The 17,178-nt window shown below is 38.9% G+C and overlaps 1 protein-coding gene and 1 long non-coding RNA gene across 3 annotated transcripts; one reads left to right on the top strand and one right to left on the bottom strand.

The window, feature by feature from the left end:
- The first annotated feature begins 1,535 nt into the window (after nucleotides 1–1,535).
- LOC110809352 (ubiquitin-conjugating enzyme E2-23 kDa) lies at nucleotides 1,536–7,076 on the top strand. 2 transcript variants are annotated; one of them, XM_088211476.1, is made up of 7 exons: nucleotides 1,536–1,694; nucleotides 3,820–3,895; nucleotides 5,024–5,103; nucleotides 5,472–5,586; nucleotides 5,800–5,852; nucleotides 6,078–6,206; nucleotides 6,679–7,076. In XM_088211476.1, exons 2-7 carry the CDS (start codon nucleotides 3,852–3,854, stop codon nucleotides 6,804–6,806), a joined length of 549 nt encoding a protein of 182 aa, XP_088067602.1. In that variant the 5' UTR covers nucleotides 1,536–1,694; nucleotides 3,820–3,851; the 3' UTR covers nucleotides 6,807–7,076. The 2 variants fall into 2 exon arrangements, with proteins under 2 accessions (XP_088067602.1, XP_088067603.1); XM_088211477.1 differs by having other exon boundaries at nucleotides 1,537–1,689.
- A 607-nt stretch (nucleotides 7,077–7,683) lies between these two features.
- LOC148240124 (uncharacterized) lies at nucleotides 7,684–8,692 on the bottom strand. Its single transcript, XR_015816355.1, has 2 exons — nucleotides 8,418–8,692; nucleotides 7,684–7,985 (listed from the first exon to the last, which is right to left on the bottom strand). It is a non-coding gene; the product is annotated as an uncharacterized LOC148240124 (long non-coding RNA).
- Nucleotides 8,693–17,178: the final 8,486 nt, after the last annotated feature.

Raw genomic sequence — 17,178 nt, 5'->3', positions numbered from 1 at the left:
CAGCGCGGCGGTAGGTGGCGACGGTCTCTTTCCCGGCAGATGGGTCTTCTTCTCCAACGAGGGGGTCTGGTGACTTGGGTTAGGGTTTGGTGTGGATGGGAGTTATTTATATCCGTCCGCTTTTGATCTGGACCATCCACCGCGTTTGATCTACACCGTCCGATCGCGATTAAATAAGAAATGAATCTGGATCGTTCATTGCGACCCAATCTGCAGTGTTCATCACGATCTAATATAGACCGTCCGATCGCGTTTAGGTAGGGAACGCATCTGGGCCGTTCGTGCGCGGGGGAATGGATATGAGTCGTTCGATCGCGAGCACGCAAAGCGTCCGCGTGGCACCGCGTCAGTGTCCGTTGCCACGTAGCGTGTCCTTATTCGTCGGAGCTACTGACCGGGCATCCTACGTGACGAAATTTCTCTAAATTGTATTTTGACATCCGATTTTCGATTTTTCTTTCAAAAATACTTACAGAACCTAAATTTTTATCTATTTTTTCTAAAATTATTTTCAGTTTAATTCTTCATTAATTTTATTTCATTTTTACTCTAAATTAAAATTAAAAAAAATTGAGAAATTAAGAAATTATATTTATAATTAAATCTTAAATTATGTTAAAAATTAATTTAGTGTATTACACATTTAGCCTCCTTTTTCCAATTTTTTTTTAACTAATCGTAATTTTTGTTATAAAATTAACAATAAAAAAAATCTCACTCAAGAAATTGAATTTCTTAGTTTGTTTAATCGTTTAGTTTATGAAGATGGAGAAGAGAAAGAGGGAGAGAGAAGGTCGAACTGTGAAATGAGTTTATTAATTTAAAAGAATCAATTTTAATATCTTTAAGACAATTTTAAGAAACCAATAAAAGAGAGATGTAAATGATGGGATTAGAAGAGAGTATTCTTTAGTATTTGGGTAAGTAATTTGGGGTTAGTATCTTGATATAATTTTATATTTGCCTTTATAAATTTTAATATATTTTATGAATTAAAATCTTGATAAGAACAATTTATTTATATATTTTATTCTTGCATGATAAAAGATATATATGATAACAAACTATCTTTCTGATATATATATATATATATATATATATATAGATATTTAATTTTTACATTTGAAAAATACGTATATTTAATCTAAAGAAAAAAGAGGATTCTCAAAAAATAAAAACAAAAAGGAGGAAATATTTACTATTATAATCTTTTTATATTTTTTGAAAAATTCACAGTTTATGATATAATATTTTTAATAAAATATATACTCTTATTAATAATATTATTTTTTTTAACAAAGATATATAAAAATAAAAAATATGACTCTAATTTTTTAACAAGGAAAAAGGGAAGAAATAATGTTTATAATTAAAGACCGTTTACTTTCGGCAATTAAATTCTTAACACGCACATTTAAATAATAATTAACACACAAAATCACTGGTAATTAAATTAAGCAAACATGCCACGTAATCATAATTATATACCAACACGTGCTTTTCATAAAATATCGAAATTCACTCTCCCTCTCCTGTATATATTTCATTTCTCCTTCTCTTCCACTTCCTTCCTATTCCTCTCTCTTCCTGCTGATTTTCTGTTTGGTTCCCGGGATTCTCCGATCAACCACTCGAGCACCGACCGTCGATAGAGTTATTCAAATATTCTCCGAAAATTCACTCGAAATTGTAAGGTACCGTGTTTTCTTTCTCTGTTTTTCTCTTCTTTTACTTCTCCTTTATCGTCAATCAAACGGAGGATCAAACCTTTTGCCGTTGGCTGTTTCTTTTTGTTTGGTTGTTTCTCCTCTCGTTGGATCTTGAATTAGTTACGTTTTTGTTATAAGCTTTTAGTCATTGCACAACTGGTGATGTGGCGCAACGAAGATTATGTATTGTTTACTTGTGTTTGTGTCTCTAGTTGTATGTTTCTGTAAAGAATGCTTCTTGGGCTTCACGAAACGATGGGAACCAGGGAAGATGAACTTTGGATTTTTTGGACTTATCTAGGATCAATGGTTGATGGGAAAAAGATTTATACATTTTCTGCGTCTTCCTTTGTCTGGTCAATGGTAATTATTGTTGGCGATGGATGCCTGCACTGGGATCAGGCAAACTTGCATTCCCTTTTCGGTTAAAATTTTGAAGTCGCAATATGCTTTCTTAAGGGCTGAGATGTTAATAAGGAGATTTCTGACTGTGATTTTAGGTGCATTTGATGAAATCATAGCAAAATTTCAATAAGTTAAGGCGTTTGGTGTCTACTTCCAATTGATCAGTGGTATCCTAAATGTAAACCTGTTACTTGCAGAGCATAGCTGTATCCTAGTAGATACAACAACAAGAAAATATGGAGTAGTGGTATCATTCTAAATTGTTGAGGTCCATTAAATTAGTTCCGTCTCTTTCGTGGTTGAGGTCTGTCGGATCAATTTTTAAGAAGCTGTAATACAAGAATCTAAACTTCCAACTTCAGCTTTCTGCCTATGCTAGTCAGAGTTTAGATAGCTAAATCACTTAAGTATAACTGCAGTTGCCTCAAGTCAAACTAGAGAACTATTTTGTCATATAATGTGGTTGTTCTTACAGTTTCCAAAAACAGGGAGAATCTTAGATATTGTTCTGGGTCATGACTTAGATTGGTGTACTGCTGATTAGAGGTGTCTTTAAAGCTATGAACTTTCCAGATTGACTATGTACATATTGACACATTGGTTTATTAATTTCTTCGAGTGATTTATATTAACGTTTAACGGGCTTACATTGTGTTCTGTGTAAATTTGAACAAGCAGAAGATTATATTAGCAGCTGAGGTGACTAAGGAATATCTTGAAACAAATTTTCTTTGTCTAATAAATAGCAAAGTTATGACCTTACCACCCAGGAGGGAACGAAAAAATTAGACCAACTAAGAGGTCTCTTTCTTTCAGTCTTTGGAATGTTAATTACAAAGATAAAGTAAATAGTCCAATTTGGGGTCCTAAGAATTTTATCTGGAGCAATGATGATGCTGTCATTTCCTTTTAATTGCTATAGAGATCTTTGAGGATGATATTAGGTTGTATCTTATTACATTTCTGTCGGTTATTTGTATTTCCTACTGACCTCATGATATGATCATTTTCTTTCTTCTTTTGACAACTGTTTGGTTTAAGTAGAACTTTGAAAAATTTTCCATAATTAAGTGCCACTTCCTGCCGGCTTTTATTGATAAGAATGACCAAAATTAAGGAAATGGTGATCTTCAATCTAGCTTTTATATATAAGAAGAACTTTTTAATTTCTTTTCAGTAATAGAAGTTTCACCTGTCAGCAGTTATTGCTGCCTTGGTGAAAAATGTCTCTTGGGAATGTGGAGTACCAAATTTAGAGAAATCCGTTTGTTACTATGGTTTTTAAATTTTTTGCACTTCTAGAGTTTTCATCTTAGTGTAACCTTACAGTTTTGGTTCCTTTTTTTAAAATTTTTTTATGAGGCAACCCATTACACACATGCCCTGAATGGAACAATTTATTTGGTTATACTTCGATAACTTTGCATGTTGACCTTTTCCTTGCATTGACCGTCGTGTTTCTCCCAGATTCTATTTGGGAATTAAATAACATATGAGGTTTTGGTATTGTGGCGTTTTAATCTTATCATTACATATTCTAAGCATCCATCAATAGTGGGTGTGTATGTGTTGCTTCTTTGTTGAATTATTTATCTTCAACGATGTGGTATTTTAATTTTTGGCATCAGTAAGCATAACTGGAACAAAATTCTTTCTGTAGCTCACCTAGATTAACAATTTAATTTCATTCTTGGATTTACCACAGGATCTGGAATTTTTTATAAGAATTTCTATAAAATGTCTTCTCCAAGCAAGAGGAGAGAGATGGATGTCATGAAGCTGTAAGTTTTCTGGTTATTTAAATCTCCATAGAAATTGTTTTATATCTTATCCCCTTTTCTCACAAAAAAGAAAAAAAAATATCAAGTTGCGTCATGTCCTTTTGATGATTGTATTAGGAATGCCTAAATGCTTTAATTTTGAGGTGAACAAATAGAAAGGGGGTAAAATGGTCAGGCAGGTGTCTCACTTCTCACCAAGTAAGAAGAGTGTTTGGGAAAACTAGTCGTTGTTAGTTTGAATTAGTTTACAATTTCTTGAGAGGTTGTACCAGAAGAATAATTATTGGAAATGGAGCTTTTATATTGACCAGATAGTTACATTTAGTTATACATTACTCATAAATCACATGCTTACATGATTGGGTAAGATGGTGACAAGTAGAAGGTATTCTTATCCCAGTGCCAAATTGTCAAAATAAATTCAAGAAAGTGCATTTAAGTATAATTGGGGAACAACTTTACGGTTTGAGTTGTCTTTAGAGTGTCAAATTATGCCATAGTATTTTCCTATTTCATGTTCCTGTTGAGTCTTGATGGATCATGCCATGTTAAGGTTTCTTTGCCAATTATGGGAGTTGTATACTTGTTAAGTTGTATATCTATAGCCAAGAGCTACGAGCGCAAATGGCACAACTGCCTCAGAATACGATTTAAGCTCGGGGGGTTAAACTCTATTACTGCCAATTAGGGCCACCAAAAAAAGTTGAAACACCAGAATGCCATCGAAGGTGCTGAAAATATGTTGTTTCAATTTAGTATAGTTATCTCTGTACAGCATATCATCTTCTATGTAATCTCTATCTACTACATCTTTATAATTTTGAAATTTCTGTTAGCACTTCCAGGTATCGTTTCTGTTTCTTTTGGTTTATGATGTCTGTGATGACTCCAGCTTATTTTTTGATTTTAGTATCAGTAATCTTTTAGTGGATATTCTTTACAAATTTATTGCCTGGTCTCACCTTTCGATTTGTAGATGGTTTGGCATAGTCTTACATTCCAATTATACCAAAATCTCAGCTTAACTTCTCCGATTGATTCACTGTACTCGACATTATTTTGCATAAATCATGATATTGCCTCTTTGTTTTGTACAATAGTATGATTTATTCTTGCAATCTTATCCAGGATGATGAGTGACTACAGTGTTGAAACAATTAATGATGGACTGAATGAATTTAATGTGGAATTCCATGGACCAAAAGAAAGTATGTTTCTTCTTTTTTGATTTTATTCCATATATAGCACTATCTGGAGGTTGATGATTTTTCTCAATTGTAATGTACGGATTTGGAAGATTTAAAATTTCCATTAGGATTATATGGCATATATGCCAGTACTTAATCTGAATAATCAAATATTTAATCCAGGATGTTTCAGTTTTCCCCAAAAAATGTGAGGTTTCAATCAAAAAATTTACACCGAATGTAGTTTGGGGGAGTATCCAAATGTACTACTTGTTTTCTTTTCTTCTTGCTCTAATGGGTATGACATCCCTGTACTCCTTTAGTAATTCAGTTGGCTGTTTGAATTACTATTATTTGTTTAAATACCTGTTATATAAGTGTCCTTACAGGCCTTTATGAAGGAGGAGTATGGAAAATTCGTGTTGAGCTTCCTGATGCTTATCCTTACAAGTCGCCTTCTATTGGTTTTGTGAATAAGATATTTCATCCAAATGTCGATGAGCTGTGAGTGTCTTCTATTTCTTTTTCAGAATCTTGTTTCTGTGGGAACTCTCGTCAGTAGTGTGGTTGTTGCCCATGAACTTGTGCCTATTGGTTATAAAGAAATTGTTGGATGGTTTATTCATTCAATTTCTGTATCAGCTTCAACTCTAGCCGTCTTGATAGTTGTCCAAAAATTTTCAATAACACAAGTTAATTTTCCTTCTATCTTGATAGTTCTGGCTCTGTGTGTTTGGACGTAATCAATCAGTCTTGGAGTCCAATGTTTGGTAAGTATCAGTAATCCTTACGGCTTAGTAAAAGCTTTAATGGCATGGGCTACTTTCCTTTTATTAGACATCTGCTCAGTTCTACACATGCCTTTATTTCAGTTGTTTCGTCCCTGATCATAATATCCCTATTTGATCTTTTTATGGGTTTCTTACCTGTTCTTGTTCTTCGAATCTACAGTGGGATTTTTTTTAAAAAAATATTTATTATTTTGTTGCCTACAGATCTTTTAAATATTTTTGAAGTTTTCCTTCCGCAACTCCTGCTTTATCCAAATCCTTCAGACCCACTTAATGGTGATGCTGCTTCACTGATGATGAAGGATAGAAAGCAGTATGATCAGAAAGTGAGAGGTAAAAGTAAATATATAATCCATTTTCTATAGGTTTTTCTTGTGAGAGCTGAAAGTTTAAGAATTAGGTTTATCTTTCTGCCTTCAATTGCTGGAAAAGTGTCAAGGGACAACAAGAACTTTGGGAACTCTAGCCACTCAAGTCCCTGGAGATGGACAGAGTGGTTGAATTGTGGTCCTTGCTTATTCGCCCACCCTGCTCGAATGTCTAATGTCCATTGCATGTTCTAATCCACCCTAAGTACTTGGAGTAAAATGTCTCCCGATAATAATGTTGATAAAGTGAGTTAAAACAAGTTATAACTGGAATTGAATTCTTGCCATTCTAGTTGCAATGAAATTCTTGTTTATTTGGGACTCTGTTTTTTAAGCCTAATAGGAATATCAGAGTACTGTTTTCATGCTTTGAAAGAGTTATATCACTGTCGAGAATGATAACATGGGATTTTTCACCCTTATTTTATGAAAAACAGAGTACTGTGATCGGTATGCAAAGAAGGAGAATATCACAAACTCAACAGCCGAAGAGAGTGAGGAGGATATTACTGATGAAGAAAGTGGATCAAGTGATGATGATATTGCTGGACATGCAGACCCTTGATGATGCATGAAGGGGCTTCCTAATCTAAAAAGTTAAAACTCCATATTAACGTCCATGATGAGCCCCTTTAATATGTTCATGTGTGTTAAGTTATATCTTAGTTGTACTGTTAGTATTTGGTTCGGTTTTTGCTTGTAAAACATCACAGATTTTAGGGGTTCTACTGGACTTAGGCAAACACATTAGATTGATATTCAAACTTGATTCTGAAAATGATTGAAGATGAATCGATAATTAGTTTATAAAATAATTGATGGATGTTCTATGTTATGTCTTTTTCTTCTGTAGATTCTTTATGCAGCTTATCTCACTTCTGCCCCAGCAAGATTGGGCACATCTGAAGTTACTACATTATATCATTATACATTGTGGATTAGGATATGTTGGCTTCTTCAACCACGCCTTTCTCTTTTGTATACTGAATTGGTAATATAAGTTGGAACAAGGGTTTGTTCTAAAACTGGCGTGTAGAAGTTGTAGATAAGAATCCATGTGTCTTGCAAGAGAAATACAATATAACTATAGAATTGTATATCTATCCTGTCAGCCGCAGGTTGCGGAATATCACGCATATACTTGGAACGGAAAGGCCAAAGAGTAGGACTGGAAGATTTTTAAGGTTTTATAGGAGAAAGACCATGGATAGGCAGGCGCCCATAAGTGAGTGATGTAATCACAAATGGAGTAACGATGGCATCCATAATCAGTCATATATGTATCAATATGCTAGCTCTTTCACACATTGTCAATTTTTGCTTTTTCTTTTTTTCTTTCAAAATTTTACATAACGAACTTAGTGAGGTGAGGGGTAACAAAAAGTAATTTATGCAAACTACACGACTTCTAAAAGTTCTTGTTTGCCCTAACACTTGTCCACTAATTGAAGGCAGAAAGATAAAATTAATTCTCAAACATTCAGCTCTCGTAAGAGAAACCTAGAGAAAATGGATTATATATTAACTTTTACCTCCCACTTTCTGATCATACTACTTTCCGTCTTTCATCATCAATGAAGCAGCATCACCACTAAGTGGGTCTGAAGGATTTGGATGGAGCAGGAGTTGCAGAAGGGAAACTTCAAAAATATTTAAAAGATCTATAAGCAAAAAAATAATAATTTTGTCTTTAGAAAAATCCCTCTGTAAATTTGAAGAACATGAACAGATCGGCAATGCATATCTGAGATAAGAAGAAAACCATGAAAAGATCAAATAGGTATATTATGATTAGAGACGAAACAATTGAAATAAAGGCATGTGTAGAACTGACCAGATGTTTAATAAAATGAAAGTACCCTATGCCATTAAAGTTAATAAGTTGTAAGGATTACTGATACTTAACAAACATTGGACTCCAAGACTGATTAATTACGTCCAAACACAGAGAGCCAGAACTATCAAGATAGAAGGAAAATCAATTTTGTTATTGAAATATTTTTCGGGATTGAGGTTGTCAGGTTCAAGGATGGGATGTATATTTGTCAAAGAAAGCATACATTAGATTTATTGGAAGATGCAGGTGTACATACTAGGTGGCAAATTGTCCAAGGATGCAGGAGAGCTAAGTAAGAATCCGATAATGTATAAAAGGATGATTGGGAAGTTCATGTACCTTATACTGATTAGACCAGATTTGGCATATTCATCACAAGTGTTTTAGTCAATTTATGGAGAGTCCTAAAAGCCATCACTTGAATGCTGCAACAAGGTTTTGAGATACGTAAAGGGAAACTCGGGCCAATGTTTGTTTTACTCAAATTTCTCTGATCTCTGATTTAAAGTTAAATGTTTAAACTGATAGTGACTGGGTAGGATGCTTTGATACAAGGAGATCCATCACAAGATATTATGTACTTCTTGAAGATTCTTTGGTGTCTTAAAAGTAAAAGAAACAACAGACTGTTTTCAAGTCATTCGAGGAAGTAAAACTATAACACCCAACCTTTCCTTTTTTCTTTTTATTAATTATTATTGTATGAATATAATTATTATTTATGTAATTTTAAATTGAATTTAATTTAATTTAATGGAAATAATAATAATAATAATAAGAGGTAAAAATTATTTAAAGATTTAATTGAAAACAATTTCGGAAAAATGGATGAAAATTTGGGTTCTGTGATTATTTTTGAAAAAAAATCAAACCGATGAGTCAAAACATAATTTAGAAAAGTTGTGCCACGTTAGCCGCCCGGTCAGCAGCTCCGGCCAACCAGGACGTGCCAAGTGGCAGAGACACTGACGCGGGAGGCCACGCGGGAGGGAGCCACGTGGGCGATCCGCGTGCCCGTGATCGAACGGCTGAGATTTGTTCCCGCGCGCACAAACGACCCAGATCAAAAATATGCACAGACGACCCAGATTACATCGCGCACGGACGGCCCAGATTGAATCGCGATGAACGGTCCATATTCACTCCCTATTTAATCGCGATCGGACGGTACAGATTAAAAGCGATGGACGGCTCATATAAAAAACGGATGGGTATAAATAACCTCATTCGCACCCAAACCCTAACCCTAGCCGCCAGAGCCCCTCGCCGGAGAAGACAACCCAGCTGCTGGGGAGCCGACTGCCGCAACCCACCGCCGCACCGGAGTAATTTTCAGCAGCCAAACGAGGTAAAAATTCTACCCTTCGCTCAGAATTTTATTCTAAACCAACCTATGGCCAGATCGGAGCAAAAGCACCAGCCAATTGGCCGAGAAACGTCGCCGAAGCTCAGCAGCGCCGCCGCAGGGTGTTTCAATTTTTGCCTCCGATGAGCCCCTTCCCGATTCCCGTTCGATGTGATTTTTTCACCGTTGTTATCACCGTTTCCTCTTCTACAGGTTGACCGGAGCAAAACACCCAACCGCAACGTAAGTCAGAGGAGCTATTGTACCGGAGAGCCCCACTGCCAGTGAGTTTCGATTTTCTACGTTTTTTGTTCCACCAAGGGTCTTAAGTGTGTTTTATCACAGGAACCGATATAAGTTTGGCTGAATTCTGCCGAAAACAGCCAATTCGAGGCGGATCGCCACCGCCCACAGCGGCGCTGTCACTAGAGCACGGCGGAGCCACCGTGCCGAAATTCCGAAATTGGCTGAATAGGCCCTGAGTCTGATTTTTAGGTTATTTGGAACATGTGTAGGTACCGTAAGCGCGTTTCAATTTCTGAGAAAAAATTCAGAAAACCCAAGGACCGCCCATAGGTGCAGTAACGATCTAGTTTTCGGCGTCGAATCAAGTAAGGACCATTCACCTTATTTCTTATCATGGAATTGAAGTTTGAATAAATGATAATACTGTATTCTGTACAAATTAAATAGATATGCATAATTAATTACCGTTGCTAATGGAGTTCGAACCGGACATTATTCTCTGTCGATTCCTGTTTGATTTATTTTACAGTTTAAATGCATAATGGTACCTGGTTTATCTATTCTATAGTTTTAAATGCATGTATCACTGCTTACTTCACTACTGTTTGATTTTAAGAATCTAAGATATGCTTGCTTCCTTTGTTGGATGCACGTTGCTTGTTTATGTATTTATGTTTGAGTTGGTAACGGAGACTAATGACAAATAGAAATGGGATGTGATTTGATCAATGGATAAGATGACAGCCTCACTAGATATCCTAGAAGATGGTGGACGGACTGGGTTCATAGGGAACCCTACCGTGAACGTTGTCTCATACCGGTCGGAGTATAGAGACTTGGTCATTTGGTGCTCAAACCGGACGAGGTATGGGGACGGCTTGTTTCACTTTCATACCGAATGGGGTATTGAGGTTTATTATTTTGGCGCTCATACCAGACGGGGTATGGAGACGGTCCTGAAATTAAGATTGTTAAGGAGAATGGTTCACGTGTAGCGGGGACCCCTATGGATCCCCATGGATACTAGTAGGCTGGTGAAAATGAGAAATGGTGATAATAAGTTATTGTTAATGAATACGGATTTATGATGTATTTTATATTACTGATTATACATGAAATTGTGATTTGTATGATGTTATTGTCCTTATAGGTTGTTTTCACAGGTTCTCCAAGAGTAAGGAAAAGGGTATATGGTTTTATTTCAAATAAATGTATTGTTTTAAAATTTGTACTCCATTGGTTATTTTCGGTTTTCTACCAACCTTTACTTCTGTGACGGTGATATAGTGTGATGTCCTTACTGGACTAGTGTAACTCATTCCTTATTTAACCATTTTAGATCAGGAAGACCTAGTTCCCGAGCCCGATCCACAAGAAGACGGCGAGTAGATGCTCGATGCTTTATAGTTTCTTTTATTTTTCTCATTTTTCGTATTTCTTTTAGAGAACTTATTTTGTGATATTGTTTAGTACTTTTAAGTTATTATGTAAGGGATGTTAATCTTAATCTCTTATTTCACTTTCGCATCTAAATTATTATATGTATTTCCTTTTGAATTTCTGGGGTCGTTACAATTGGTATCAGAGCCGCGTTCCTCGGACTCATCCCTTACACAATAATACTTAGAGAAACACCAAACCAATGAATCATTACTTAGCCCTTTCTTGTGAAATGCAGGTACAAAGAGATAAGAAGAGGAAGACCTCACTAAACCGAGCAGCCCGTGATGGTTCGCTTCAGGAAGACGTTGATAAGATATTTGAGATGCTGGAGAGACTTATTGCTGCCTAGCAGGGTCGAGAGGAGAGAAGGGAGCTACCTGACCCTCCCCCACTGCCATAGGTTGAGCCACCACTACAGCGAGAGGATCCCGAGCCACCCCGGTATGAGACTGCTCCTCCACAGTACCACCCAGTGCCACCACCACAGTATAATCTGGTGCCCCAGCCACAGTACTGCCCGGCACCGCCACAGTATAATCCATTGCCCCCACCATATCAGCAAATACCACCACAGGACCCCCTAGTCTATCCTCAACCTGGCCCAGTCCCTCTTCCACGGGACCCAGCTCCTTCCATGATTGACCCAGGCTATATAGAGAGGTACAGAAGACTGAACCCATCTACTTTTGCAGGGGAATCCTCTTTTGAAGATGCCTAGTGCTGGTTGCCGGAGACGGTGAAGGCCTTCAAGACCCTATGGGTGACTCCCGAGCAGAGGGTCACCTTTGCTACCTACGTGTTGGTGGGAGAAGCAGACCGCTGGTGGAAACTAAAGCAGACCACCCTATTTGTTCCAGTTACTGGAACAATTCCTAGAAGCCTTTCATGAAGAGTACCTCCTAGAGTACATCAGACATCTGAAGGAGATGGAGTTTGTCCAGTTGGTCCAAGGGAACATGACGGTGTCAGAATATGCTCATAAGTTCCTGAAATTAGGTCGATACTCCCCTGAGACGTTGATGAATGAGGGCAGGAAGGCTAGAAGGTTCCAGTGGGGCCTCCGTCCAGAGATCAAGCAGCATTTGTTTGTACTGGAGCTCGGGACTTACTCGACCGTTCTGGCCAATGCACAGTTAGTAGAGAGGAGCCTCCACACCCTCCCTCAGTCGCAAAGAACCACAGACTCTCAGCTCCACCCCGCAGACCAGCACTATTGTGCTTGTCCAACAGAACAAGAGGCCCAGACCGGTGATCCAGGCTCCCCCTCAGGCTCCAGTAGCAAGACGTTGTAAGATTTATTAGCATTGCGGCAGGGATCATGGGGACCGACCATGCTAGCACCTCAACAACACCTATCGAATATGTGGTAGTGTCCAACACTATGCGAGAGAGTGCCCAATGAACCAAAATCAGGGAAGACCTCCTATCTAGGGCAGAGCTTACAACCTCACCCAGTAGGATACTGAAGTCGACCCGGACGTGGTACAGGGTTTGTACACTATCTGTAACCATCTTGCTCATGTTTTGATTGACACTGGTGCATCGCATTCATTTGTTTCACCTGTTTTTGCATCCAAATTTTATGTATTACCTGATAAACTTGATTCAATGTTATTTGTGTCTACTGTTGGGAGTGTAACACTATTGGGAGAAGTTGTCTACAGGGCTTATGCCGTGGAGATAGTAAATAGAAAACTGAGTGTAGACCTAATAGAATTAGACACGGGAGATTTTGATGTAATTTTAGGGATGAATTGGCTAGCGGTATATCACGCCACCGTAGATTGCTTTAGCAAGAAGGTTGTATTCAATCCTCCTAATGAGGAGCCATTTACAAATTAATAAAATCATTTAGTACTTATTCCTTGATGGTAAGTTTTCTTATTTATCGAGTATCTTAACCTTGCTATTTTCTCTAACTAGGAAAACCCGAAAAAGAGAATTGTATCCAAGAGATTCTGGTAGTCCGAGACTTTCCAGATGTGTTTCCAGATGAACTACCCAGACTGCCAGTGGACAGGGAAGTCGAGTTCACCATAGATCTACAGTCAGGCACCCAGCCTATTTCGATTACTCCTTACCGTATGAGCCGCGTTGAGATGGAGGAGCTGAGGAAACAAATCATTGAATTGCAAGACAGTGGTTTTATCAAATATAATGTGTCCCCTTGGGGAGTTGGAGTCACTTTTGTTAGGAATGAAGATGGAACGTTAAGACTATGTATTGATTACAGAGGATTGAACAGGATCACAATTAAGAATAAGTATCCCATTCCCAGGATTGATGACCTCTTCGATCAGTTGCAAGGTGCGCAGGTCTTCTCCAAAATAGACCTGCGATCAGGTTACCATCAGGTGAAAATAAGGACAGAAGACATCCCTAAGATGACTTTTTGAACCAGGTACGGACACTATGAGTTCCTGGTCATGCCATTTGGGCTAACCAACGCCCCAACCGTCTTCATAGATCTGATGAACAGGTTCTTCAGACAATTCTTATATCAATTTGTTATCATGTTCATCGATGACATCCTGATCTACTCAAAAAGCAGAGAGGAACATGCTCACCATCTAGCTCAAGTTTTATAGGTTCTCATAAGAAAGAAGTTGTATGCAAAGTTGAGTAAGTGTGGATTCTGGCTTGAGCAGACCACCTTCTTGGGACACATCATATCAAATGATGGAGTATCAGTGAATCCTGAAAAGGTTGAAGCGGTGCTCGGCTAGGAAAAATTGACATCAGTTAAAGAAATCCGTAGTTTTTTGGGAATGGCGGGATATTACTGCAGGTTCGTTGAAGGATTTTCTAATCTAGTGGCTTCCCTAACCCGACTCACAAAGAAGAATGTCAAGTTTAAGTGGAATGAGGACTGTGAAAGAAGTTTTTTAGAACTAAAGAAGCGGCTGACTACTACACCTGTGATGGCCTTACCGAGTGGATCAGGGGGATATACAGTTTACAGTGATGCCTCCTATCTAGGCTTGGGTTATGTTCTAATGCAGTATGGGAAGATAATAACCTATGGGTCCAGACAGTTAAAGAGTCACGAAAAAAATTATCCCACCCATGACTTAGAGCTTGCTGCAATTATACATGCTTTGAAGACTTGGCGCAATTATTTATATGGAGAGACCTTTTAGATCTATACCGATCACAAGAGTTTGAAACATATATTCACTCTGAAGGATCTCAACATGCGTCAGAGAAGGTGAATAGAACTTCTTAAGGACTATGATTGTGATATCTTGTACTATCCGGATAAGGGCAACGTGGTAGCCGATGCACTCAGTAGAAAAAGTGCAGGTATCTTTACCCATTTGATGGTCTCAGAATGCAGGTAAATTGGGGCCACACAACAGGTTCGACTGCAGAACTTGAGGAGAATCACATGTTTGGGCCCTGACTGTCCAGCCTAAGTTAATCCAAAGAATAAGGGAAACTCAGTAAGCTGATCCCGCTCTAGTAGCCCTTAATAACAATGCTGAACAGGGAGTTAGCTCAGAATTTCGAGTCTCCGCCGATGGGTTACTCCAATTTCAGGACAAGGTGTGTGTTTCAGGTGACAGTGAGTTAAAAAGAGACATCATGATAGAAGCCCATAGCTAAAAGTTTGTCATGCATCCCGGAAGCACTAAAATGTACCAAAGCATGCGACCTCAGTTTTGGTGGAATGGGATAAAAAGAGACATAGCTAACTTTGTGTCTAAATGCTTAATGTCAGCAGGTCAAGCCAGAGCATCAGCGCCTAGGCAGGTTACTTCAGCCTTTACCGATCCCAGAGTGGAAGTGGGAACATATCACCATGGACTTCGTGACAGGGTTACCTAAGGTACGCTCAGGACATGACGTCATCTGAGTAGTTGTTGACTGGCTTACCAAGTCTTCCCATTTCTTAGCTATCAGGATGACTGATCCCTTGAACAAGTTGGCAATAATATATATCCGAGAAATAGTCATATTGCATGGAGTTCCAGTGACAGTGGTGTCCGATAGGGACCCTAGGTTCACTTCTCGATTTTAGAGTAGCTTTCAGCAAGCCATGGGAACAAAGCTGTCCCTTAGTACTATCTTCCACCCTCAAACTGATGGACAATCAGAAATGACAATCTGTACACTTAAGGATATGCTCCGAGTTTGTGTCCTTGACTCTGGGGGCCATTGGGACGACCATTTGCCCCTGATAGAGTTTGCCTACAACAACAGCTACCAAGCGAGCATTTGCATAGCTCTGTATGAGGCGTTATATGGGAGCCCATGCAGATTCCCAATTTATTGGGAAAAAGAGGGCGATAGAAAATTATTCGGCCCGAAGCTGGTAAAGGAGACTACATCCAAGATAATTAAGATCAGGAGGAACATTCAGACGGCTCAGAGCAGTCAGAACAGTTATGCGGACACCTGAATGAGAGATTTAACGTTTGAGAAAGGCGACCGGGTGTTCCTTAAGGTTACTCCTTTCAAGGAAATTAGTAGGTTCGACAGGAGGGAAAAACTGAACTCCCGATTTATTGGACCATTTGAAGTCTTGGACATGATTGGTACCGCCGCCTACAGACTAGCACTGCCTCCAGATCTTTCCAAGATCCACAATGTTTTTCATGTGTCCATGCTATGCAAGTACAACCTAGACCTTTCTCATGTCTTGGCCCACGAACCTCTCCCACTCCAGGAGGACTTATCCTACGATGAAGTATCAGTCTGCATTACGGATCAAAAGAGCAGATTACTCCGCAACCGAAAAATATTATTTGTAAAGGTCGTATGGCAGAACCACACACCAAAGGAGGCCACATGGGAGCTAGAATCAGATTTTAGAGCCCGGTACTCCCAGCTGTTCGATCAAGAGTAAGAGGCAAATTTGAAGGACAAAATTTCTTTTAAGGGGGGAGAGTTGTAACACCCAACCTTTTCTTTTTTTTATTAATTATTATTGTATGAATATAATTATTATTTATGTAATTTTAAATTGAATTTAATTTAATTTAATTTATTTTAATGGAAATAATAATAATAACAATAATAAAAAGGGGGTAAAAATTATTTAGGCATTTAATTAAAAATAATTTTGGAGAATAGGGGTGAAAATTTGGGTTATGGGAGTATTTTTGAAAGAAAAATCAGAAATTAGGGGTCAAAACGTAATTTTAAAAAGTTGTGCCACATCAGCTGCCCAGTTAGTAGCCCCGACCAACCAGGACGTGCCAGGTGGCAGCGACACTAATGCGGGAGGGAGCCACGTGGGCGATTCGCGTGCGCGCGATCGAACTGCTGAAATCCGTTCCCGCGTGCACGGATGGCCCAGATCAAAAACGTGCACGGACGGCCCAAATTGCATCGCGCACAGACGACCAAGATTGAATCGCGTACGAACGGCTCAGATTGAATCGCGATGAACGGTCCAGATTCACTTCCTATTTAATCGCGATCAGAAGATACAGATTAAAAGTGATGGACGGCTCAGATCAAAAGCGGATTGGTATAAATAACCTCATCCGCACCCAAACCCTAACCCTAGCCGTCAGAGCCTCTCGCCGGATAAGACAGCCCAGCCGCCGGGGAACCGACCGCCGCCACCTGCCGCCGCACCAGAGCAACTTTTGACCGCCAAACGAGGTAAAAATTAAACCCTTTACTCAGAATTTGATTCTAAACTCACCTATGGCTAGATCGGAGGGAAAGCACCGACCAATTGGCCGGGAAACGCCGCCGAAGCTCAGCGGTGGTGCCGCGGGGTATTTCAATTTTCACCTCCGATGAGGCCCTTTCCGATTCCTGTTCGATGTGATTTTTTACCGTTGTGATCATCGTTTTCTCCTCTACAGGTTGACCGGAACAAAACACTTAACTGTAACGTGAGCCGGAGGAGTCGCCGCACCGGAGAGCCCCACTGTCGATAAGTTTTAGTTTTTATATTTTTTCGGTCCACCAAGGGCGCTAAGTGTGTTTTCTCACAGGAACTGATGCAAGTTTGGCTTAATTCAGCCGAAAATGGCCGAAAACAGCCAACCCGAGGTGGATTGCCGCCAAGGGCGGCGGCACCGTCGCCGAAGCACGGCGAAGCCACCG

Source organism: Carica papaya, chromosome 9 (assembly GCF_054855325.1).
Source record: "Carica papaya isolate Zhongbai chromosome 9, ASM5485532v1, whole genome shotgun sequence".
Lineage (NCBI taxonomy): Eukaryota > Viridiplantae > Streptophyta > Magnoliopsida > Brassicales > Caricaceae > Carica > Carica papaya.
This window is presented reverse-complemented; position numbering and strand designations above follow the sequence as displayed.

Bases quoted from the DNA above. Each gene is read 5' to 3' on its own strand.
- LOC110809352 (XM_088211476.1), top strand. From the start codon at position 3,852: ATGTCTTCTCCAAGCAAGAGGAGAGAGATGGATGTCATGAAGCT. The intron at 3,896-5,023 runs GTAAGTTTTCTG...AATCTTATCCAG, and splicing joins GAGATGGATGTCATGAAGCT to GATGATGAGTGACTACAGTG. The intron at 5,587-5,799 runs GTGAGTGTCTTC...CTATCTTGATAG, and splicing joins CATCCAAATGTCGATGAGCT to TTCTGGCTCTGTGTGTTTGG.